The following is a 27,318-nucleotide window of genomic DNA, read 5'->3' as shown; positions in this document are numbered from 1 at the left end:
TTTGATAATATCTTTTTTTGTACATGCTTCATAATTCTCAGTAAAACAAATTCAATAAAATTCAATAGGAATTCTAGATGGAAATTTTGAAAGATTTCTTTTTCAATTTCTGAGTAAATATTTGCATTTGTTAAACCCTGATAATCGAAAGCAAATCGTAAATTTCCACCAAAATGTTATACAAACATGTTCCACAAATTATTCGGGAACATTTTCCATTTCTTCGATTTTCTATACGTTTTGAAAATTGCGCATTGAGAAATGAAAAAAAAAATGAAAATAAAAGTAAAGCAACACAAATATTTTGCTGTTGCTGCAGTTTTTCAACTTTCGGTCAACAGAAATTGTATAAGAGAGTGGGAAAGAAAGAAGAAGAGGGACTGAGAGAGATGAAGAGGAGTCTTTGCCAAGTTGTTGTTGTTGTTGTTATTGTTTTTTGTTAAATGACACATCCATGGCGCATTTATAACAAGAATTTCAGACGTTTTCTGTTGGCTTTTTGGAGGCGGCTTTTTGAGGGAACTGAGCGTGTTAATACATTATTAATAATATAAATACACATACAAATGGACGAATATGTCTTTTGGATTTTGTGTATATTTTTAGCGCCATTTTAAATATTTGCTGCGCATTTGCATACCCTGTAATTCGTATAATTACCTGGAAATGGCATATTAATGCCTAGAAACGATTGTAACCTAGCATTTAATTAAATTAGAGTTACTAAATTTGATATGAGCATACAATTAAAACATATCTATTTGCATTTTCTATTCAATTTGTAAATTAATTTCTAAATAAAAATATTAAAAAATATGCAGTATGTCAAGAGCTAAAATTTGTTTAATTTGTTCTTAAAACTATATTCCGCAAATAATAAAAACAATTATAAAAAATTTGTGGTCATTTTCAGTTTATGAAATGATTTTTGTTGACAAAATATTCGTTTTTTCTTTAAAATCTATTTACATACTTAATTTCCTATAATTTTTTTTTTTAAATTTGTTCTAAGATCAATAGTCAACTCTAATAAAATAAGAAAATACAAATAAAATTTCAAGAAACAATTTTTTTTTTAAATATTGTAATTGAATAATAAAAACTGATTATTTGCAGGAAATCTAGGATATATTTTAGTTCATCGTTCTATTTAGTTTTCTCACTTTCATGTTTGCCACATGTTTAGATAAATGATGAACAGCCATGAGGTTACCTTTTTATTGCATTGAATGGCAAAAGAAAATTGAAATTTTCTCAACTATTTTCATAGCATTTTGCGCAACTCTCATGTCAGTTTATACAACCTTAAATTCCGCTCATACTATGTATTTAGAATGAAAGCTATACGAAGGAATTGCTTTTATGGAACTGTCTCTTTTAAACCTTATCAATTATTCAGTGACAGTGAAAACTTTTGCCCTGAACTTCGACGGTGACCTTTAAGTGCCGCCGTATTTTTACTTGGTCCTTGGTGTCCTGCGGAACAGCTGACGGCATTGGAATAGGAAAGAAGGTCTTCCTCTTTCTCACACGGCATATCCGTTTACCATTTTGCTATTTATTATTTATAATACTTTCTACCTTTCTTGTTGTTTGTAATCTAATGTTGTTACCAATGTAATGACAGGCAGAGGACAACACCATTTGAGGATTGCAATTGAAATAGGCCTTTTTTTTTGTTCAATTTGTATATAAAGCTATTGATTAATTTAGTTTTGTGAGAGAGAGGTCAATGCAATTACTTGTATTAAGGTAGGATAACCTTTTCGAAGTATTGGTATTGGTTAATTTTAGAAAATTATAGCTTAACAACTTGCTTTAATAAATTTGTTGATGATTTAAGGGTGGATAACTAGTTTAATTACTTATTTATAGATGAACTTTATAAGCTTGTTACAAAAAATAATAGTGAAGCTATTAGAGTCCTTGAAACCTCACGTTTCTAAATTAAATTCTTTTCAAATGGAGACTAACAAAGTGCTTAAAAGCTTTTAGATTATTAGAAAAGGCTAAGTTCTATTTTTTTTTAGGTTCTTTAAGTGGATTTTATCATCTGACACATGGATGATTAATGTTAGGCAAGTTTTACTGTAGATTAGATTAATAGATTATACTGTGGTTTAGAAGGTTAGTTATATTTTTATGCCTGCCTTAACAGTTGTTAGCGATTGTGGCTTCAGCTGTTATGTGGGTTAAAAAAAATAATATGCGCTATATTTTGTAAAAATTTCAACCGTCTAGCTCTTACCGTAGGGACTCCCAGCTAAGTCAGTCAGGACAAAGAGTTTAAATCTATATATATATAATTCAGTCAGGACAAAGAGTTTAAATCTGTATATATAAAATGCTTTGTCCTGACTGACTGACTGATTGATCATTGCACAGCCCAAACCATAAGACCTAGAAAGCTGAAATTTTCACACAATATTGTATATTTAAAATAAAGTATTGCTCTGTTTCTCATTTTTACAGAACTAATAAAAATGAGTGGTAATTCTTAATTCTCTCTTCATATTCCAAAAGAAATAAAATTATTCTGGGAATTTTTTAAATGCTGGTATCAAAACATGAACTTCTGTAGAATTTGCAACATTCTTGACTCAAAAACAAATACAGATATAGATTCCGATGCATGTGAATATGTTTATATGTCTGCATATGGCGTTTTAAAAAGTCCATTGTAATGTCCAAGTCAATTCGAATCGATGGTGAAATCAGCTTTTCGCTGGAAACGTTATCATAAAATGTTATAGACTGATAAATGAATAAACACATACATATGGGCATACGAATTTATATGGGGTAGAGAAAGAAGCCTTGAGAATTGTTTGTCATTTGTGGGTTTTGTTTGTTTTGCATAGATTGAGAGATTGATGACGCCACCCGCCTTCAATCTGTCATGATAATTTTGCCAGACATGCGATGATAATGATAATGAAAAATGTTTATGATAATGAATGCCATGTTCGTTACATCGTTAAAGTTTTGTTAATTAAGATACAAAATTTACAAATGGGAAATGAACTTTTCAAGATAACAAAACAAATTTTATCTTTATATGTATGCTTTTTAATGTGTGTAAGCATGTGTGTGCGTGTGTGTGTGTGTATCTGTGTGACACACCCACAAAATAAACCATGTTCATGATGATGAGATAATAATATTTTCTATTTGCAGATTTGATTTGTTAGGCGCGTGCTAACTAAAGATTTGGGTAAAACATTATAAACAAAAAAGAGTTAACAAATTGTAAACACACATAAGCTTTGTCGTTGTTGTTGCTAAAATATCTAGTAGGGTTGGGGGAGTTGATTCATATTATTTTTGCGCTTGTAAATACATTAACTCACACATATGTAGAGTAGTGTTTATTGATAAGAGCTAAAAGCCATTTGCAAGTCATGTTTTGTTCTACTTATTATACTCTTGCAGCGGGTATTATAAGTTTGCCACCAAATATGTAACAAATTAAAGAAGGCGTGGCATAGTCTACAAATTATATATATTCTTGATTAGGAGATAGAGATGAGTTCATCTATAATCTTGTCCTGTCCGTCTGTATTCAAAGTTTACTATTAGTTTTGCAGTTATATTTAAACATTACATATTTGGAGTCAACCAGATCGGATTACTATAGCTATTACTATAACTGTCATCGGTGCAATCGGTCGAAAATTAACATTTTTTTAAAAAAGATATCGAAACTAATTGCACAGAATATGTATATAGGGTTTTCTTATACATCCTTTCCAAATATCCGTTAAATTTTATTATGAAATTGAAGATTTCGCATATAAATAGACTGTTTACATAAAATTAAATTTTTTGTTAACAGGACTACTACAGTTTTAGTATAAAATACTTAGTTGTTTCTAAAGATTTCTCAAAAAAAAAAAAAAACTTACAGATTGTGTAATTAAAAATAATTTAAACATCATGATTAAATTTCCTAAAAATTGAACTACTATATCAAAAAGCTGGCATAAAAATGATAAAATAAAAATATAATTTGTATATAAAAAAGATTTATCAAAATATTTTTAATTACTTAGGAAACAACAGATTTTTTTTAGGTAAGCAATTTTAATTTTTATATAAAAAAGATTTATCAAAATATTTTTAATAACTTAGATAAAAACTGATTTTTTTTTGTGTTAGTTTTATTTGTAATTATTATGTTTATTGGTCTGCAAGGGTATTAAATCATCGGCTTGTCGTTGTTAACTTTTCTCTTAATATGGTTTTATTGACTTGTTGTTTGTTTTTATTTTAGGTACAAATCCAAACCCAAATGAGCAACACGTGAGCGAGGCAGCCACAGTTGTTGTTGCTACGGCTGTTGGCTCACCAACAACAACAACAACAACAACAATACCAGGAGGGGGAGCAGCAACAGCAACAACAACAACAGCTGCTGCTGCAAATACAACACCAACACGAAGTCCACAACGCAATGTCGTTTATCACGAAGATGCTTATCAGTTAGCAGCAGGCGATGGCATTGATAACGAATCACAGCTGGAGGCAAACGGTTCACCTGGTCAACAAAGGCAGTCGGTGAACTCTAGCGAATACACCTCAACACCAAAATCAGGACGCAATGGAGCAACAGCTGTGTCAGCAAATGGAAGTGGCACCACATCACCCATTAATTATCAAATACTCGCTGACGAATACTCTTACAGCATAGAGTATGAATCACAGCAGCAACAACAACCGATTCAACCGATTGTGAGTCAACAGGAGTCGTTCATTGGTGCACCTGTACAGGCAACATCGGCTACAATTAGCTATCGTCAAAGTTACGCCTCACCGCCCGCCGCTTTGCCGCCCTTGATCATACCACAGCGTCAATCCCTGTTGCCTTGGGGTGCACATTCGCGCAGTTCCATCATCAACGTCCTGCCCAGCTATACGCAGGCGGAGATGCATGCCTTGGCGGCCAGTGTGGCCAGCGTGGAGCTGACCGCACCACGTCCTGGTGAAATTGTGATGCGTAATTTATTTAGCGATTTTACAGCGCAGGCGGAGAAGAAAATCGAGCTGGTCATGCTGGAGAGTGCGGATAAGAATCTATCGAAACTGCTGCAACGCGGCGAGGATCAACAGTTTGATCAGCTGCTGTCCGCCTTGGGTTCCGTGGCGGAACATTGTTTGCCCTCGTTGTTGCACACACTGCTCGCCTGGCATCGCCGTCAGCTCTCCGACATGGAGATCAAGAATGACCTCAAGAAACCCACCACGGGTAGTAGCATACAATCGGTGAATAAATCCACGGTTGATTTGGATTTTCAGCTGCAGCGTCGTGAGGCTGCTGTGGAGTTTATTTTCTGTCTGGCCCTGATTGAGATACTCAAACAGTTGCCATTTCACCCGGGTCATGAGGATTTGGTGCGCAGCATTGAGAATCTGGCATTCAAGCATTTTAAATATAAAGATGGCCTTCAAAATAATCCCAATGCGCATAACATACACATGATTGCGGATCTCTATGCGGAGGTTATCGGTGTTCTCGCCCAGAGTCGCTTTGGTTCGGTGCGCAAGCGTTTCATGAGCGAACTGAAGGAGCTGCGGAGCAAGGAGGCATCCACAACCACGATGCAGGGCATCATCAGTTTGTTAATGGGCATGAAGTTCTTTCGGGTCAAAATGGTGCCCATTGAGGAGTTTGAGGCATCCTTTCAGTTCATGCACGAGTGTGGTCAGTACTTTTTGGAGGTCAAGGACAAGGATATCAAGCACGCACTGGCTGGACTCTTTGTCGAGATCCTCGTGCCCGTTGCTGCGGTAAGTGGAGAATTTTGACTTGTAAAGTTGCTAGATTCAAAGTCTAACCAACTTCAAACGCTCATAACTCCATCAAAACTCAACCGATTTTCAAACGGAATGTCATTTTGATCATGTTTTGGCATCTTAATTCATTCTGCATTTAAATTTTATTAATTTTGAAAAAAAGTTTTTTTTTCCTCTGGATTTTGATTTCAAACCATAGGGTCCCCCCTTTGAAATTTCGAAAATTGAAAATTTTAAATCTCAAGTTTTCACTTTTAATCAACTCCCTATATCATAATTAGTATAAAACAACACTTTAAATTTGTTTCCGAGAGGTTTCATTTTTCTGTAAAAAATCATGCCAAATTGTACAAAAATTTTGACTTGTAAAGTTGCTAGATCCAAAGTCTGACCAACTTCAAACTCTCATAACTTTATCAAAACTGAACCGATTTTAAAGCGGAATGTCATTTTGATCATGTTTTGGCATCTTAATTCATTCTGCATTTAAATTTAATTAATTTCTTGAAAATAAAATGTATACTCTAAATCTTGGTTTTGAGTTTAGAAATATTTAAATATTTCATCATGAATGGTTACTCTAAATATATATAAAAACATTGCTATTTTGTTTGGAAGACTTTTTCTAACTCTATTCTCTCTTTTGCAGGCCGTCAAAAATGAGGTGAATGTGCCGTGTGTGAAGAACTTTGTGGAACTGCTCTATGTGCAAACACTGGATGCGTCTACAAAGTCCAAGCATCGTCTGGCATTGTTTCCACTGGTCACCTGTCTGCTCTGCGTCTCACAGAAGACTTTCTTTTTGACCAATTGGCATTACTTTTTGGCCATGTGTCTGAGCAATCTGAAGAATCGGGATGCCAAGATGAGTCGCGTGGCATTGGAGTCACTTTATCGCTTGCTTTGGGTCTACATGATTAGGATTAAATGTGAATCGAATTCGGCAACGCATTCGCGACTCCAAAGCATTGTGAATTCACTGTTTCCCAAGTGAGTAAATGAACTTTACTTAAAGTATGTCATTTATTAATGTGTTTATGCTTTTTTTTTTTAGGGGTTCCAAAGGCGTCGTGCCACGCGATACGCCACTCAACATCTTTGTGAAGATCATACAGTTTATTGCCCAGGAGCGTTTGGACTTTGCCATGCGTGAAATTGTCTACGATTTGTTGTGTGTGGGTCGCTCCATTAAAGTCATACTCAATCCGGAAAGAATGAGCATTGGTTTGCGTGCATTTATGGTGGTTGCCGACTCGCTGCAGCAAAAGGACGGAGAACCTCCAATGCCACGCACTGTGCCCGTGTTGCCATCGGGAAATACGCTGCGCGTGAAGAAAACTTACATTAATAAGATGCTGACCGATGATACGGCCCGGAGTATTGGCATGTCTGCGTATTTTCCACACGTACGTCGTGTTTTTGTGGACATATTGCGTGCGTTGGATGTGCATTGTGGTCGTCCGTTGATGATGACAAATACACTGAATCAGAATAAGGAACCAGATGAGATGCTGTCGGGTGAGCGAAAGCCACGCATTGATCTCTTTCGCACCTGTGTGGCGGCGGTGCCACGTTTAATACCCGATACGATGACGGCACAGGAATTGGTCGATTTGCTGTCACGTCTGACGGTGCACATGGATGAGGAGTTGCGCATATTGACGCATCAGGCGTTGCAAACGTTGGTCATTGATTTTCCGGATTGGCGTCAGGATGTCGTGCACGGTTACACACAGTTTCTGGTGCGCGATGTCACCGACACCTATCCGCAATTGTTGGAGAACTGCACACGCATACTGTTTGTCTTCCTCAACATTTGGCGCTGTGCCATCAATGTGAATGGCAGCGTCAACAATACTGTCAACGTGAACACTGCACCCAATGCCACAGGAGCTGTTAATGCGGCACAACAGGCACAAAAGGTTGGCATTGCTGCAACCACAATTAAAACCACTGTGCAGCCGGCTGGAGCAACTGCCACGCCAGCAGTTGCCGGCAAGGAGACAACAAGCAGTCAGTTGTCCAAGCAACAACATTTGAATACCGCCAGCAGCGCTGCATCCAGCATTACCACCTCAAGTGGCATGTCCAGCATCACACAGCACACGGTACTCAATATGGTCAGCCAAGAGGCGGGTAAAAAGAATGAAATACCCTTGCTCACCACACTGCATTTTGTCGAAGGATTCGCCTTGGTGTTACTCTGCAATTATCGTCCGTATTTACGCAAATTGGCTGCCATGATACTCAAGGAGGTGAAGAATTTAATGCGTGCTCTGGGCATACCCGAAACGGAGCCACCATTAATCGATGTCATGGATCGCTGCTGTCCCCAGATAATTGAGAAATGTCTGCCACAGCTGCCACAGGCCGAGAAGACGGCCATTCTCAATGCCAACTGCATTGATCTGCAGTGGATTGCCGAGCGCAGCAGTGGAGTTTGGCTCGCAGGACTCACAGATGGTAGGCAGCTTTATTTATAGTTAGTTACTAGTTCAACATTGTTATCACTCAGATTCGCACACAGTTGTTGAATCCATTGAGAGCTTTACAGATCTGTGTTAATAGGAACTTTTATTAGATTGTATTATTTTCTTTTTGTATTATTATTGTCTTGTACACAATTTTATACGACTGTCAACACATCAGCAAGCTGAGATTTATCTATAGCATTCAGGATACCCGTTACTTACTTCAATATATATAAAAGTACTTTAAAGAAAATACTTGTTTTGCTCTGAAAACTTGTATTCGCCATAACGGCCGCTCTACTTGTCCGATCTTGATGCGATTCAGTGGGATAGTAGATAATACTTATATATAACGTTAATTATCACAAAAAATGTATTATCTTAAAAACTGTGGGTGTGGAGGTTTTTCGCGGCTTGCGGGGGTGGAGGGGGGCGTGGCTTAAATTTGAACAAACTTGATCTGCGTGGAGAATATAGAAGTCTGTGAGTGAAAGTTTGGTATCTCTATCTTTTATAGTCTCTGAGATCCTTTTGTTCATACAGACGGACAGACGGACAGACGGACGGACGGACAGACGGACAGACACACATATCGACTCGGCTATTGATGTTTATCACGGATATATATACTTTATAGTGTCGGAGATGCCTCCTTCTCCCTGTTACATACATTCCAACGAACACAATATACCCTTTTACCCTTTTTTTAAGTTCGGGGTATAAAAACGAGACTAACTGCGACGAGTATGAGTTAATTAACCTGTGAGTTAATTTTAAAACACACTAAATACTGAAGGCTTTGTAACTGCGCTTTATATGCTTTTGATTATTATAGATTATTAAAATTAACCCAGATAAGAATTCGAACCTATGAGCATCCAATTGATTACAAGTTTTAGTATAATAGTCCGATTAAGACAAGAATTTTATCAAATATATTGTTAGCACAAAGACTTTAAAAATCTATTAGCATCAATTGTCCTTAAAAACATAATTTTCGTCCATGTAAGAAATAAAAACACAAAAATTATCTATTTAAAATCAACTTTTCCTTTTAGACAACTCCAAGTCATCGACTTCAACGCTGAATTTATCACAGACAAGTTCAACAGCTGCGGCTGCCGCTGCCACAGCAGCAAGTTCAACAACACAGCCGCAGTTTGATCCCTGGGCCAGTTGCCTCTTTGGGCTGTTGGAGCGTCAGCGTGTGTTGCAACAATGCCCCTCGGCGGTGGCACAAGCTTGGCCCATTTGCTATGCGCGTCTCAATGCGCTCTACAGTGTCATCGATCCCACGTAAGTGCTGGAAATTATATTAAAATGAATTGCTTGACATTATTAAAGATTACTCTAATTCTTTTTGCAGTCCTGTGAGTGATAATCGTGCCTCCTTGTTGCGTGGTTCGGCGCCTACAAAGAAAATGCCCACCGAAAGTCAAAAGGATTCGTATATGCGGCTGTGGCGCAACCAAGTGGCATGTGCCATGCGATTGGTGCCACAAATACCCAGTGTTGCCGTGCGCTGTGCCTCGCCAGATCTAAGCTTGAGGTAAGTGCCACATGCAACAGATTGAACAAACAACATTTACAGCATCTTCAGCACATCGACAACCAAAAAAAAAAAAAAAATTGTGTTCAATTTCAGCTCAAAAGTGTTGAAAATTAAATGTCAATCATTATTTTTATTTGATTAACAATTCTGCATTCGATTAAGTTTTGTGTGGCACGTGTTCCCCCCCTTCCCCCCTCTTCCCCCTCGCAAACTGTAAACTCCAATATTTGGAAATCCCTTCAAATACAAATCTCATTTGAATATTATTGTCATTATTGTGTGTCGTGTTTATTTGTTTTTAACTAACTTGAATTCAACACCTGTCAGACTAACTGTTTGCACGGCGTAATCACAGCAGACTGCATATACACACGTACACACACACACACTCGCACATGTTAGTAAATACATTTTCAGTTTGGGAAATGAAATGTCAATCATGTTGAGTAAAAAATTGCATTAAATCAAATCAACAGTGAGCAAAATACATTGAAATATTTGTTTATTAAAATTAAAAATTGCAACTTTAGGGTCCAAATTCATTAAATTGACTTTCTGTATATTTACATATAAATGTATTTATTATGTCTGTAATTGTAACTGTTTGATTTATGCAACTGATTAGACTTTTGTATTTAATTTGCTGTTCTCATCCAACATGCATTTACACATAATTTGCATTGTAATTTTAATTGTAATTATTTCACTATCAAAAAGCAAACATTACACACTCTCTCTCTCAGTTAATATTTGGTTAGCTGTGTGTTTTGCCACAACTTGTGGCACTTTATGATTTTCTTTTAAATGCAAATTGCAACATAAGGCAACAAGGACATAAATATGCAAATTGCACAGAATCCCTGAGCAGCTCCAGAAATCGATAGACAAAAGGCCTCAGATTTTATACTTAACAACATTTCAGTCTTCATGTTGCGTGCTGCATAAATTTCAATTATTTAAAGAATCTTTAAGCAACAAGTTATTTGAATTTTTGCTGAGATTATATAAGAAACAAATGAAGTGCTTAACATTTGAATAACTCCAAAATGTGGCAAAATGATTTTAAAATTAAAACTAAGAAATAAACATTATATAATTTTTGTACATTAAATTTATAATTTATATATAATCAAATTTCTGATAATTTTTAACTATATCAGTTGAAAAAAAAATTTTCTTTCGAATTTTTAAATAAAAATTAAAGCGAAAAATTATAAATATAGATTTTTTGTGGATTTCGATAATTATTATAATAGACAGAATAATAGAAAACTGTCTCTAACACATGCTACCATAGAACATTATTCTTTAGATTAATTTACTTGACATATTTTCAAAAAACATGCGTAGAAATATTTCAATTAATGTAGATTCAAGAGTATTTCACATTCGCACATTATGAGTATAATTTTTTTTCTGCATTTGTTATAGTTTTGGTAGCAATAAACTATACAACAAATGCATGGAAAATGCGTTAAAGTGTCAAAACCACATTATAAATGTACAAATACCATTATAAACATTGTCATTGCACTCTAAATTGATGAGATGCAGATACATGCGTATTTATAACTCTATTTATTTGCGTATATATTTATGCTACATCATTGTGAACTGTCAACGGAGGTTTAAATGTTAATTAAAACACACACACACACACCCACACCCACAACCATTTCAACACATGCAGTGGAAAATTGCTTAAACAAAAAAACATGTCATTTATTGTTTAACAAAATTCATAATGTTTGTTATACTATCTATAAATATATATATATATATTTGCATATATGTATTACCTTTATATGGATTGTAATTTATAGTTTACAAGATCAATCGGATTCACGTTCTCTATCCGATTCCTTGGACAATATACCGTCAAATGTCTTTGGGCCCGAGGGAATCGTAACGCGTTTCACACTGCCGCTCTCCTACGGACGCAAAGAGGCGCGCCAGAAACGACTTGGGTAAAGCAAATTAAACACACGAAAAAAACAAAAAAAAAAAAATTAAAAAAAAGAGCCGATAAAAAACTTTAACTAAGCTAAAACCAAATCTCTATCAAATTAAAGACACACACAAAATAAGTTCTAATTAATTTGCCATAAATGTACTATGATATACTTGTGTGTGTACGATTAAGTGTATGTGTGTGTGTATATATTTATTATTATTATACATATATTTGTAGTTTTTGACATAGTTTTTATGGTAGCAGCCATATATTTTTCTCTTCAAACTATTTAAAGCAAAACGTTTGACAACAAATCTCAAATCTTATTTAGAATGCAATTTTATGCTTTCTAATATGTTTTGATAACTTACCCATTCTTTTTATGTTTCTTAGAATACAATTTTTGGTCAAATTTCATTTTGTATATAAATATTAAAATTAAGTAAGTAGAAAAGTTTGCACGAATTTACAATGGCAAATAAATGCTTTTATAAAATTGAATTAATGTTGTTTAGAGTCAATTTGAATCTTTAAATTGTTGTTTATTGTTTCGACTTAATTGAAAATTTATTATGTAAAATTTTAATGGCACTTATATTATTTATTAGAAAACATTTTGACAGTTTTGCGCAAATTTTTATACAATTAAAGTTCCCACTTTCTATGCTAAATCAATATGACATTTCTAGGCTTTTCTTTTGTCCTTTCAGTTGGCAAATAATTTCCGCGCTTGTTTGTACTTTATGCTCGTCATTTATTGCCTTTTTTTGTACTTGTTTTTATTTTTTTCTTTCTTGGGAAAGCTGAAAATACTCGTACTGTAAAATCATTATAGAACAAGTTTATTTATTTTTCATACTACGCATTGATGTGTTCCAGCCCAGAAACGCCCACAGAGCACGTCTACCGATTGTCACGCCTGCTTGCCTTAAAAAAAAAATAACGAAAAAAAGTTAATAAACTTTGTTTGCTGTATATTTTTTTGTTTGTGTGCAAATTGTGTAGGGAACTGTAGGCAAAATGCTGACAAAAGATACAAATGAAAGCAGAAAGTGACGAGAACTGATGTTGGTTGTTAATTGAAATGTGCGTTTTTAATATTTATAATGTTATTTTAAATGAAATTGCTGGCATGCAGTGGTTACAGTGCTCAAAATGAAATCTCTTTGCTTATAAATAGAATAACGAAGTGAACCAGAAGTTTGTCAATTGATGCGCGTTTGTCACTTGACTTGAAATTTAAGGACCTCAAGGACTTTATTTATTTATTTTTTTTTTGTTTATGAACCTGACACGATACTAAAATGTGCGAACGTTTATTTTATTTTATAGCTCATCGCCGGATTCCCTGAACGCGGATCGCAGTGACAAGTCGGCGATGGGCAGCGCATCGCCTCAAGCACTTTATAAGCTGGTGGTTCCCCTGCTCCGCTGTGAGGCCATCGATGTGCGGGACGCGGCTGTCAATGCGCTGGGCATGATAAACCACGATGCGCTCAAGTAAGCAAGCAACCCACATTTTTATATCCTTAACCTTGACGACATTTAAGCCTTTAATTCAGTTATGTTATAAAAATTACATGGCAATAATTATATATAAATTTCTTACGTTTATCCTTAATGAATTATTTAATAATACTTAAAACATAATCATTATTTTTGATCAAAATCAAACTATGCTCGTAAAAAAATGATTATTCCTTGAGTTTTATTTTTACTTCAAAAATATTGATAGCTTTTGTTCAAAAATAAAAATCAAGTTGTTTTTTAGACTTCACATACATTTTATTAACTCAAAATTTGTATATATAGGAACGAACTGACTCACTGAGTAAAAATATATACAAATTTATATGCAGGGGTGCCACAAAAAACGAATTCAACTGAAAATCTAACTAAAATATATGAAGTTTTGGAGATTTTCGGTTGGTTTCACTTTCTGTGGCACCTCTAATAAATATAAAAAAATATTTTATCAAAGAATAAAAACTTAAATCTAAAATTTAAAATTCATTGCAATAAGTCAGAGATTGTAAAAAAATAAAGATAATTTATATATAAAATCGGACATTTAAAATTCATTGCAATTATTCTGAGATTGACAAAAATAAAGATATTTTATATATAAAATCGGAAATATAATATTCATTGCAACAATTCAGGGATTGTACAAAAATAAAGATATTTTATATATAAAATCGGAAGTTTAATATTCATTCGATAATTCATAGATTTTACAAAAATAAAGATATTTTATAGATAAAATCGGAAATTTAAAATTCATTGCAATAATTCAGGGATTGCACAAAAATAAAGATATTTTCTATATAAACTCGGAAATTTAAAATTCATTGCAATAATTCAAAGATTGTATAAAAAATAAAGATGTTTTATATATAAAATCGGAAATTTAAAATTCCTTGAAATAATTCAGAGATAGTACAAACATAAAGATATTTTATATATGAAATCGGAAATTTAAAATTCATTGCACTAATTTAGAGATTGTACAAAAATATAGATATTTTTCTAGGTTTATTATAAGTGGGTATTTTAATTTTTAATTTTTTTTTTTTTGCCAGGGATCTGATGGAAGAGCTGGTGGTCTACATACGCGAAGCAGTTGATCGCAAGCAGGAGAATATGCGAAGACGTCGTCGACGCGATGCACTGCGTCTCCAGGTGGTACGAGTGCTGGAGAAGATTGCCGAGAATGGCACCTTTGGTGTGAGGTAAGTGAGGCAATACTCTACAGAATTTGCAGTTGCTTAATACTTGATTGTCTTGCAGCACCTGTGTCTTGGAGCGCGATACAATGTCGCTGCATCCCACATTTGTGGAGTATATTGAAGGTGCGATGGCTTATCTAATGGCCGAAACGGACAAGGATAATCTCAGCATACGTGAGGTCAAGGCACATTTTTGCAATTTCATACGCAAAATGATTAAGAACTTTTCATGTGAGTGAATATTAATTATTATATAATAGTTCTAAAATACCGCAAGGGTACAAGAAATACCAAATATAAAAATATAGATTTTTAATATTTTTGAAAATGATTTTTAGTATTTTTTGTACGCGCATTTAACTTAAATAATGCTAAAGAAAGTTAGACTTATTTTATGATTTAATCAAAAATAGCAGTTATAAGAAGCAAAGATTTTTTTTAAAATTCAAAATGAGAATTATACCTACTATCCACAAAGTTGTGATATTCTTTACTTATATTTATTTATTAATTTTTCTTAAATACAATTTTTTTTTACTACATTTTTTCTCCCATTTTTTTTTGTCGTTTATATTAATAATAATTAATTTTCTATTTATTTATTTTTTCCCTCAGTGGAATCCTGCGCCACATTGCTGTCGCGTGATTTGAAGCGTAATCTATTCAATTTATTTGCCACTTGGTGTGGCAGCTTCTCCAAGCCGCTAAGCATTAGCTCACAGATTGGCCAGACACTCGAGGAGGAGAAGTTGCAATTTAGCGCTTTACAGGTGCGTCCAATCCTTGCTGCTTTGCATATCAATGTGCTCAGCTTTTTACTCGATTTCTCTTCATTTTCAGGCCATGTCCGCTTTACTTTGCTGTGGTCACATCTTTTATACGCCGCATTTGCAAGACGATGGCATTATCTATAAATGGTTGGATCTGCTCTTGACTTCCAAGGAGGAAAAGGTATGCTTTTTATATTTAATAAATATTTTAAAAATTGTTTAGATCGTATTGAAATTTTATCAGGAAAAAATTAAGTTAGGAAATAAGCTCACTGTATAAATTTATATTTTTTTCAAAGATGTTTTAATTAAATAAAAAAGCTATTTGCATATTTTGTTAATATTTACACATTTTACTAAGATTTATTGAGTGTATTATATTTTTTTCAGTAAATAATTAAGGTATTAAATTATTGTATCATATATTTTTTTTCTTTAAGCTATGTTAATTAAATAAAACAAATTTTTTTTCCTTTTTATTAATTCTTTTACCACAGTTAACTATTATTTTTCGTTTTATATATATGTTTTAATTAAATAAAATAGCTATTTGCATATTTTGTTAATATTTAGAAATTTTGCTGAGTTTTATTTATTTATTATAATTTTTTCAGGATATAGTTAAGGAAATAGTTAAATAATAATTAATTAAATTATTGTATCATATATTTTTTTCTTTAAGCTGTGGTAATTAAACAAAACAAATTTTTTTACTCTTTATAATTCTTTTTAACACAGTTAACTATTATTTTTCGTTTTATATATATATTAATATTTGTTTTTTATGCTTTTCTTTTATTTAGATTTATCAGCTGGCTCGCGATACTGTGGTTTTGTTGCTGGAATCGAATCCGGATATGGGCCAACTTTTGGAATGGGTAATCGATCGTTGTTATACCTCAACGCCACGTGAGGCAGATGCTTGTTTCCTCGCTTTGGCCTCGATCTTCAGTGCCAAGTAAGTGAATTTGCTAATGTTTTAACGCATTAAAATTTGCCCCGTTCTCCAAACAATTTTCCTCTTGACACTTTTCCGAGAACGTGCATCATTTACAAATAAGCTCATTTACCACATATTCTTCTTGAGGTTGTCTGTGTGTTTATGTGTCCGTGTTTGTGTTTGTGTTTGTGTGTGGCAGCTTAAGAAGCGACACACGTGTCTGCTTTAAATTTATAACCACAAAGAAGACACACAGGATAAAGTAAAGAATACATACATATTGTGCTTCAATTGTGTTCATTAAAGTAGAGAGCTGCATGTGTGTGTATGTGTCTTTGCCACATGCAATTTATTGCACTTCAATCGGGGGCTTTAAATAAAAACACAGATTCTCGAATTTTCCGCTTTCCTTTTCCTTCAGCGCAATATTTATTCCATAAGCTTTTGCTGCTTAAATATACCCTGCACAAAGGGCTTTAGAAAAGAGAGAGAATATTTAATTTTTTTTTTTTACCTGCTTTTATTTTAAGCGTAATATTTTCTTTTAAGTACCTATACCCTGTAAAGTGGTACTCAACAGTAACACCGTCTATGCTACAAAGATACTGTAAATACGACTTTACGACTTTACACATTTTTATATTATTTTCATTATTATTAAAAACATTTTGTTTTGAAATTTTCCATCTCTATTTTCCAAAGGTACACTGATAAAAAAAATGTTCTAAAATCAAGATTTTGGTCGCAGAACTAAGATTCTTGGCCTAAAAAATGCGTCCAGAACATACAATTCTAAAATAAAGAGAACACATCTTGATTTTAGGAACATTTTAATGAAGACCAAGTTCTTATTTAAAGGAATAAATGTTCTTAAAATTTAAATCAAAAAATAAAATAAATAAAAATCATTTTTTATATTATTTTTATATATTTATTTTTATTAATTTTTAAATTTGGATTTGTTTGATACGAAATAGTACCTAACAATTTAAGATTTTTATTCTTATATAAAGAGTTTCAGATTTTTTTGGATTAATAATCTTAGTTTTAGTAATTTTTTCTTAAAATAATCTTATTTTAAGAACGAAATATTTAAGATGAAAGTTCTTGATTTTAGAAGTTGGTCTTTTTTTTCAGTGTATGCTTAATTTTTCAATATATTCTATATTCTGTATCACCTGAAAACAAGCATACTACTTACAGGGTAACTGCTAGTGACCTATCGTAGATTTTTGACATGCCTATCGTCTGTTTAATATCATTTAAATCTCTTTGCAACGCTTTACTTTTCGCGTTGCATGTGCCACATGTTGCAATCGCTTTGTTGCTTCACAGCGGATGTTCGTTACACAATAATGAATTCTTTTTAAATTTCATACTTGAGTGTTTCAATTATATGTGATAAGAAATATTCATAAAGGCAATTTCAAGTCCTTAAAGGGAATCGTTGAATGATTCAAAAGGAGCTTAACGAGTTTTTCATGCACTCAATGTTCATTTAACATGCAACTGCAACCGGGTTTCTTTTAGGCTAACGGCTAAATTTATCGTGTTGCATGTTGCACATGCAACATACACGCTGCGTGCCACAATCTATTTGCACTGTTTTTTATGATTTACATTTTCCCAACAACGATTTGTACCCCTCAGTTTTATGTGCAACAGCTGCAACTTTGTTGCTGTCGTTCTCGATGTTGTTAGTATCGAAATAAATGTGTTTTTTATGCCACAGTACACAATTTGCCGAGTCCTTGCTTAATTTTGATTTACGGTTGCTTCAAAACAACACGAAACTTTAATGTTTCAAGGGATTGCAAATGAAAGTTATGAGTTTTTTAAAATCAAACTTGATAAATAAACTACCTGAATTAATAGGTCTTTTAAACTTTAATGTTTTTATACGTATTTTCAATTTCTATCAGTATTTTAAATTTGTATTATACAATTCCATTTTAACTCCCATTTAAAAATATTTGAAACAATATTAAAATTTATATTGTTTTTTCAATCTTGTTTTTTTTTATTTATTCTAAAATTATAAAATAATTTTTTAAAGTAAAAATTTTGATTTTTAATCTGTAATAAATAAATTAAAGAGTTATACTATGATTTTTTAATTTAAGTGGAAATTAATAATATATTTATTATTATTATTTTTTTTTTTTCATTTTTTTTTTCAATAAAGAATTATTTTTAAATTAAAATCAATCAACTAATTTAGATTTTATTATTAGTATATTAATACTTGTATTCACAACGTTTTCTGAATTTTACCAACTTGCGGTTTTACATTTTTCAAACTAAAATTTCTTGATAAAATGTTGTTGATTTATTATTTAATTGGCCAAGTCTAATACTCTAGCGTGTGGTCTTTGCAACTTCGTAGAACTCTTTGAACTTTGACCCATGTAAAATCGGTTTCAATTAACAACAAAATGTCGCTCTTTATTACTTTTGAGCACGTGCCAAAGCAAATTATAAGAAACACACACACACCCACACATACACACACGCATTTACACACACACTTGGCCCACATGAAAAAGGCAATCAGTTGGCAATTGTTGCAACCTGGGAAAATGTACAATAAATGAAAATAGATTTAGCTTAAGAGTCTTCTCGGACCGATTAAGCAGGCTTTTGATCTTGTTGTTGTTGTTGTTGTTGTCTGCTATCTAAATTTAATTCAATTTAGTCAGGTTTCAAAATGTATAGCATACATTTAAGCGTTGGCATTTTGCATGCAAACTGAAAATCGATTGCCATGAAATATTTATAATGAAATGGACGACAAGCTGATTCACATAGATATTTAGACAGTTGCCGGTAATGTCAGTTTGCCATTTATTTGACAGGTGCTCGTCACCTGCAATTTAACGGGGAAATAACCGTGTGCATTAGCTGTGAATTTTCCTCTTGCCTGATCGAACTTGATTTGCCAAACTGTTGATTGCTAAATTGATGGCATAAATATGTATGTGTGTAACTCGTGTTTTGCTGCCATGGTTAACTCGAAACTCTTCAACTCCAACTGCAAATTAACTTTTCACTTAGACATACATGTCAATTTTTTTTATGTTTATTAAAGTAACAAGTTAGAATGCTACAGTTGAGCTGCTTGACTGCTTGATGCCTAGTACACGTATTTTTATATCCGATTAATTGAATCCATAACTGGAATAAATATAAAAATAAACAAATTTTATTAAAAAAAATAAAAATTTAATATTTTGAAAATTTTAAAACAAGGATTTTTAAATGGGTCACTTAGATCAAAGAACAAATTCCTGCTAAAATATATATATTAGCAATAATTATTTTAAAATAAGCACAAATAAAATAAAAATTCAAATATAAGTTAAAAAATATATTAAATATTTTAAAAAATATTTAGAAATAAATAAATTATGGATTAAAAAATAGATTGATCGTTAAATGATACCAATAAAACACTTGATAAATAATAAAAATATTAAATATCATACACCTATAAAAAAAGAATCACAAATCTATAATCCTTTGATCTACTCGACTACTGAGTGAAAAATTCCATTAAAAAAGCATCTTTTAATCATGTGTACTCTTGTAACTTTGTAATTTCTTGCAGAGAGTATCCTTGCGACCACTACACATCCGTTATAACCGTAACGCTGCTAATGACGGGCTGCCCCCGTGTCGAGGTGCATGCAACCGCGTTGCAACTGCTGCAAATTTTGGATAAACGCTTCTTTGGCAGCGTTGTCGGCACTCTGCACAGCGATAATGAGAAAGGTAGGAACTATCTACAGTAAAAGTAACTAACCTGCCGCAACAAACCACAACAAGCAACTAACAACTAACAACTTTAAAGTAAAATATAATTAAAAAAGAGGGTTATGATAAAGCTTTGAATGAAAAACTGCAAAAAAGGGTTTTGAAAAAGAGCAAGTAGTAAATGAGTTAACGGTAATTATATCCTTCTTTGCGTTAGATCTTGAACAAAGAATAAAAAAGTTTTTTCACTCAAGTAAAATGTAATGCAAATATTTTTCGAAAATTTTCAGTGTAAACTGCAGCTGCAAATTGCGTTGGATTTTCAAGTTAACTTCAGCAACGATTTTTAAATGCAATTTTGTTGCAATTCCAACGAAATGCAAAATCTTTAGGGTTGCAGTTACTGAGAATGTCTATTTAAGGTTTCAACTTGTTTATTATTCCTTCGTTTTCATTTGGGAAAACTGTTCGATTTTCATTTTCGTTTTTAGCTTGTTTTTGCCTTAACATTTTTATATTTTTTTTGCGATTTCATGCATGAAATTTGTTCAACTTTCAACTTGCTTTTGGCTTCAAATTGTTATCCTTTTTTCATGTTTCCATGACTGAAAATTGTTCAACTTTCATTATTGTCTTCAGTTTGTTTTTGCTCAGTTGTTTATTGCGCTTTTTTTTTTGGGTTGTCATTGGAAAAAGTTTTTTTTTTTTTAATTATACAAACTCTATTTTTATCTTCTGCTTGTTTGCGACTTTAAATTGTAATTGTTTCTGTTTTTTGTTGTGTGTTTCTGTTGATGAAAGTTTTTCAACTTTAAGTTTGGCATTTAATTTGTTTTTGGCTTTAATTATTTTGACCCATTTTCATTTGGTGAAAATTATTTCATTTCCATTGTCGATTTAAGCCGGGTTTTTAGGTAATGCACTAGTATTTTTAATAAATTTTTTTTCATGAATAAAAATTGTTTAATTCTCATTTGAATCTTTCGGCTTTTCGCTTCAAATTTTTATTATTGTCTTTTTTTTTGGGATTTTATATGAGAGCTCTTGCGCCTATTATCTTTAGCTTAATGCTGCTCAAAATTTCCATAATTTTTGTAATTATCCCTTTCTTTGCTGGTTTTTAATCTGTTTAGACGCTGTTGAACAACTCAAGTTGTTGCTTCGCTTCGGATTATCAAAAAATGTGGTTTTGGGTGATGCTTTTATTTTTTGCGGCAATTTCTAATTTAAATTTATATTACAAGCCTCACATGTGATTTTTTTTTTGGTGCTGCCAACCATTGAAAATCGTATTTCATTACGTAAGCAGCTTTCCAGTGAATTTTGAGCTCATATAAAATTCTCAAGTACAATACACACACACACACACACACAAAGACAGACAGCACACAGACAGTGTGTGCATCTTATTTTGTGTGTGGCAATTTGATTGAATTGAATTTAATTTTTTTCCTGTTCCTTGTCTGTTGGTAAACGCAAGGGAATTTTCTGTTGCCGCAACCCCTGTGCATAATTTTATGGCAATTTGTTATGCACAATTCTCGCTGGGCCATTAATGTTTATACTCCTGTAAATTGTTGGCCAATATTGGTGTTGTACTCATGAAGAAAAAAAAAACAAAAGTAACATTTAAATAAATGTGAATATTAGAATTTATTGGTTTACATTTAGAGATACGCACTAAAGTTTATAATATAAATTTATTATGCTTCACTATAAAATAATTCCTTTGCTTTTTCTATTATACAATCATTATGAAATTTTAAGAATTCAAAAATTGCAGCTTAATACACACTTCTGAAAATTTAAAAAAAATGTATCTTTTGAATTGTGGACGGGAATAAAACTTATGTTTGAGATATATTCGGAATTTTACTATTTAAAAAATGCATTATAAACTATTTTAAGCTTCACTTATAGTCTATTTTCATTACGAAAAATATTTGTTGCTTTCTTTAAATATTTAACAATTTTATTGCCATTATTATTTTTATATATCTCACATATTAACCCAATTATAATATATCCATTTTTGTTTAAATATTCTATACGTAAATCAATATAATTTTAAATCGGTATCTAAAATTTTTTTTAATTCTTTGTAAGTGGGCCGAAAGACGGAAATAAATGTTAATTCGTTAAGGAAATTAGCACAATTTTCTTAACTTGGCCAGACACGTGCCTCTAGTTTTTTCTTTTAATAGAAATATTTATATTATTTTTCCATTGTTTTTTTTTAATATTGATTTTTGAGGGTTGAGAAAAGTGAGCAACAAGTTGAATGTTTTTATAGCCATAAAATTTAAATACCTGATTTCGTTGTTGTTGCAGCTTGTTTGCTTATTTGTTGTTAGCCCTAAAGTTGAGCTTTAACTGTGGCCAATTTAGATTGTCTTGGCTGCCTGCACTTGACAAGCTTTGTGCTGACCTTTTTCGTGCACCTAAGCAGCTTAACTTTTGTTTTTGTTTTTGGTGTGCGGCCATTGGCCAAATTGTCCAGGTAGTTGGCTTAGTGCTTGTACTTTTGGGCAGCTTAAGAGAATGTTGACTAAATGAAAAAAAAAATCGTTTTTGGGCTCATTGATATCATACGGATATTCCCATAAATCCTCATTCTGCTCATTGCCGGAAACGTTTATATAAATGAGTATGCAATTATTTTTTTTACCACTTTAATTAGAAACTTTCTTCCAAAACTTGATCAAATAAAAAGTCGTTTTATGATTATTCAGTGAACATAACTAACATTTATTACGATCCATTTAAAATTGATTTTCTTACATTTTGTTTATTTGTTAGGACAATATATCCATTAGGACAATATATCAATTAAACATGTGATTAATATTTGGACTATTGCAATTAATTTATGTTGATATCATTCATTTAAATCGCGCAATGTGGTTAAAGCATCATATAAGCATATTTAATTTAATGCTAATGCATATACATACATTAAATATTGGTATTAGTACATATATTAAATATAGTATATATTTTAATGGGTACCACGCAGATAAAACCGGCAATTTGTTGCCCGTATTATTGTAGTGTTGCTAAAATTCGTTTTAAAGTGTTGTTTGACACACTAAACATATACATAAATGTATTTAAAATTTTTTTTTTTGTACATTTGCAGAGAGTATTTGTAATTCGGGTCACGATATGTGTTTATAAAGAATATATGTATGTGCTTTTTCAAAGAAAATTCCTTGATCTATATAGCACTTTTTTGTGTTTCATTTTCTTATTACTTTTAATCAGAAATAATTTAAACTTACAATAAAAAAATAATTTTTTTGTATGTTTTAAGTTATTTAAATTCTACTTAATTATTTTTAACTTAACCAACTTGTTTTAAGAGTTATAGTTAAGAATAAAAAAAAATGTGTAAATTACGTTATTAAATATGTAATGTAAATTTGTGATTTTGTCAAAACATTTTCTGCACTAACTGTGTGTGTTTCCTTTCTATCCTTTTTAGCCATTTTATATTGATTTTGTTTTATATATTTTCTAAGCGTCTTTACGCTTTCGTTTCTTTTTATATTTCTTATATATATATATTTTATTTTTTACTTTAGCAACATCACAAATATATATTTTTTTTAACGAATTACTGTACTTTGAATATACTTTTGTATTTGTGCAAATCAAATAATTAAAATATGAATGGCTAAGGAAACTCGCTATTCTCATCCCGCGTATTTGCGTTTAATGCACCGATTTTTCCCGCCTCGTTTATTTTAGTGGATGCAACTCGTGCATCTCATTCCAGCAATGCTGTGTCATCATCCGTCTCCTGGTAGAGGTGCCCGTGTTGCGGCAATACTCGGAGACTGTCGAAGAAAAAAGCAAAATGTAGTTAGAAGTCTAGAAAATGTGTGTATACAAAGGAGAGTTTATAAATTATCGACACTTTGTGAGCATTGAAAAAAGAAAACTCATTAGGGAGCGTCGATATTTTTGGCCTGTCGAAAGCAGTGGAAAAACTTGATTGACGTCAAGCGCACGTTGCCTTATCCCTCTTCTTTTACTACCCCATTTTCTCTACTCTCAATTATATTGTTAAGCAAAGTGTAACTGGTTTTTGTGTGGGAGTGCTATAAATTTAACAAACCATTGTTTCCAATTCCAATTTCTGCCAAAGGCTAAAATTAAACTAGCTGAAAAGGCTTCAATCGATAGCATGATACCCTGTAACAGTCGCTAGAACAAAGTATTTTGATTGTAACAATTTAAATGATAAATAAGTAATTAAAATTAAATTCTAGACAATAATCTTGAATCGAGAAATCTGGATTTTACAACCACAAAAGTAAAAAAATATTTATTTGCATTTGTCTCTTAAAAATAACTTATTAAAAAATATTTAACCGGTAGATGTATAATTAAAACACATTTTTTTAATTTTTAGAAACCTTCAATTCGTTTCAATATATGTATAAATGAATGCTATGTTATAGGATTTAATGTAATTTCGTACCTATGCGCAAAAAAGTATGCTAATAAATGCTGAATTAACATTTATTTGAACAAAATTAAATTTGATTTGTTGGAAACAAGATTAAAAATCATTCAATAGATGTTAAGTCATAATTATGTATAAGTTAATCAGTTGTGGTCAATTCTGTGCCTGACAACTTATAATCCTGACCATATTTCAGCATGTTTCCTCATTTATTCCACTTTGGGCTTTAATTCACCATATTTTACATTTCCGTTTCGTCGAATTTGAATTTGTGGCACAATTTTCACCTTTTTTTAATACCATTTTATTTGAGGTCGGTTATTTACCTGCGATTTCAATTTAGATTTGTATTTGTATTAGCTTAAATACGAAAAAAAAAACAGACCGAACATTATTTTACTACCATTTTTTGCACTCTCTTTCACTCTCTCTCTCCTTAATTTTTGTCAACTTTTTTCTAAAGGACCTTAAGCTTATCTGCACATTGCAGACGACTTTGGTATATTGTGCGTTTAGGGTTTTAATGTAAAATGTACATTTTATGTGCAGTTTGAATAATGTTTGCAAATTGGTGCTAACAATGCTTTTAAAAATGCGTGTGATGTTTGTAAAAATCGTTGCTCTATTGTTGATCAATTTGCGATTGAGTTAATCACATTTTAATTAGTTTTAAATTTTAGATTTTTAATAATTTTAAGCGAATTTCAAACATGTTTTCAACGGATGTTTGTTTTGTTTTGGCATATTGTGTTTCAAGCTCAATCTGCGCCAATCAATCATGCACATGCCACTCAACACACACACACATTCACAACATATGTACACACACACACACATTCACAACATAGACAACACACACGCGTACTCCAATATACACACCCATTTCACTGATATTTGATAAACAACTGTGAAATCCTATTGTTCTGGGTGTGTTGTTGTTTGAAGTTTCGCATATATATTGTTATAATACCCTACAGAGGTATTATTTAAGTATTATAGTTTTGGCAGACAAAAATGCAGCGCATTAAAATAGAAAAAAATGTAGGTAGATAGAAATATATTTTATTTTTATTTTAACTAAGAGCACTCCACAAAATTTATTTATAGGATAAAGAACTATGATTTTAAATTAAGGATTCAAATAATTTATATATAATTTGAAAACTTACCTAATTGTAAATTTTTTAGAAAGTGGCTCTCAGCTTATTTGACCCACCACTTTTACATTAAACATTAAGCATTATAAATGAATTTATAATGAAGATATAAATAAATCAATTAATAAATATATAAGTATTGAAAGCTCAAATTTTAAAACTTTGATATTGAAACTTATTATAATTGTTAACAATTTGGATCTCTAGAAAAATTAAATTTTTCTTCTCCAAAACAATTTTTATCTGCTCTGATCGAACAGAAATGCCAGAATATTTATTTAAGCTTCAACATCCCAAAGATAGCAAAAATATCTTTCTGATTTCTGCCCATTTTTTTCATATTTTCTGTTGGTATTATGCAAGCAATTTTCTGCACGAACTGATGATAAAAAAAGGGGGGAAGCAGAAGAAAATTGTCGACAAGAATGCCGCTCGCATTTTGTTGATTTTAAAATGCAAAAAAAAAGGATTTTCTTTTCTCGCGAAAACAACAACAAGCCTAACGGCATTTTTTTTAACGTCTGCTTTAATTAATTTATTTTATTTAAGAACCAATTTAAATTTAAAGTGTGGAAATTGTGAAAATGCTGCAAATTTGTGAAAATCAAATAACTTTTGTTGTCATCTGGAGGGAGTTACGTCATTAGACGCATAAATCAAATCGTCTACTTTTCACAATAACTGAATTTGAATACATTTGACAAGCTGCTCTCTATTCATTGAGATATGCGAGTGTATCTATGTATATTTGTGTGTAAGATTAATGATAATGCTGACTTGCGTCAGTATTTGCTATATCCCAAGTGAATTATTAACTAAATTATACAGACGCAAACAACAAAGGAACCAAATTTGTTGGCCAACAAATAAAAGACAGCGAGTGAAAAGTCACAGCAAAAGTTGGCTAATTTATAAGCAGAGTTATATGTCACATATAGTATATATCAGTATTATATATCTGCAACTACAGTTGCCTTAATGGCTAAGCAGCTGAATTGTTCTGCCTCCGGGGAGAAACAACACTGATTGACTTGAATGTAGCGCCAAAATTGTTAGCCAGAATTCGTGATGCGGCCCCAAGCGTTGGAAATATTCAATGGGACGTAGCGCAGTGGCTCATTTGACATAAATAAGTGGCAAAAAAATCTTTTTTTGCGCTGTTTAATTTAACAAAAATTATTATAGAAGGTAACGAAAATCTTTTCATTAAGTAATAGTGATTTTTTAATTGTTTTTGTTGTGATTACGATCAAGAATTGGTTCTATTAATTTATAAAGTTGGTTTTATATATTTTGAAAAATATTTTGTGACGTTTGTAGCTCTTCAAAGTTAAGCTATTAAAAAAAGATATTAGTGAATGGGAAAAATCACGATTTATAAAGGAAACGTTTAATCAGTATATCTTTAAATCGAGCCAAGGTTTAAAAATTTTTTTAAAATAATTTTAGCCACTCTTTCTGCTTGATAGTGAATAGTGATTTTTTAATTGTTTTTGTTGTGATTTCGATCAAGAATTCATTCTATTTAATTATTATTACTATTTATTAATTTAGAAAAATTTTGTGTGGTGTTTTTAGCTCTTCAAAGTTAAGCTATTAAAAAAATAAATTACTAAATGAGACAAATCACTATTTATAATGGAAACTTTAAACAGTATATTTTTAAATCGAGCTAAGGTTTTAAGGCTCTTAAAAAATTGTCTTAATTTATAAAGAATTTTTTAAAAA

General features: G+C 31.9%; 1 protein-coding gene across 6 annotated transcripts in view; it reads left to right on the top strand.

Annotated features, from left to right (window-relative positions):
• Positions 1–27,318, top strand: part of LOC117787152 (protein furry) — a 72,787-nt gene that overhangs the window by 4,755 nt on the left and 40,714 nt on the right. For 3 of the 6 annotated variants that reach the window (XM_034625596.1, XM_034625595.1, XM_034625597.1), the window contains exons 2-14: positions 4,274–5,787; positions 6,443–6,783; positions 6,848–8,256; positions 9,323–9,560; positions 9,631–9,813; positions 11,640–11,783; positions 13,103–13,270; positions 14,353–14,502; positions 14,561–14,730; positions 15,115–15,269; positions 15,340–15,450; positions 16,073–16,227; positions 19,817–19,980. In XM_034625596.1, the coding sequence (XP_034481487.1) occupies positions 4,274–5,787; positions 6,443–6,783; positions 6,848–8,256; positions 9,323–9,560; positions 9,631–9,813; positions 11,640–11,783; positions 13,103–13,270; positions 14,353–14,502; positions 14,561–14,730; positions 15,115–15,269; positions 15,340–15,450; positions 16,073–16,227; positions 19,817–19,980 (4,902 nt within the window). The remainder of the gene's footprint in view (positions 1–4,273; positions 5,788–6,442; positions 6,784–6,847; positions 8,257–9,322; positions 9,561–9,630; positions 9,814–11,639; positions 11,784–13,102; positions 13,271–14,352; positions 14,503–14,560; positions 14,731–15,114; positions 15,270–15,339; positions 15,451–16,072; positions 16,228–19,816; positions 19,981–27,318) is intronic. The other 3 variants (XM_034625598.1, XM_034625600.1, XM_034625599.1) reach the window with 1 other exon arrangement.

Source organism: Drosophila innubila (assembly GCF_004354385.1).
Source record: "Drosophila innubila isolate TH190305 chromosome 3L unlocalized genomic scaffold, UK_Dinn_1.0 0_D_3L, whole genome shotgun sequence".
Taxonomy (NCBI): Eukaryota; Metazoa; Arthropoda; class Insecta; order Diptera; family Drosophilidae; genus Drosophila; species Drosophila innubila.
This window is presented reverse-complemented; position numbering and strand designations above follow the sequence as displayed.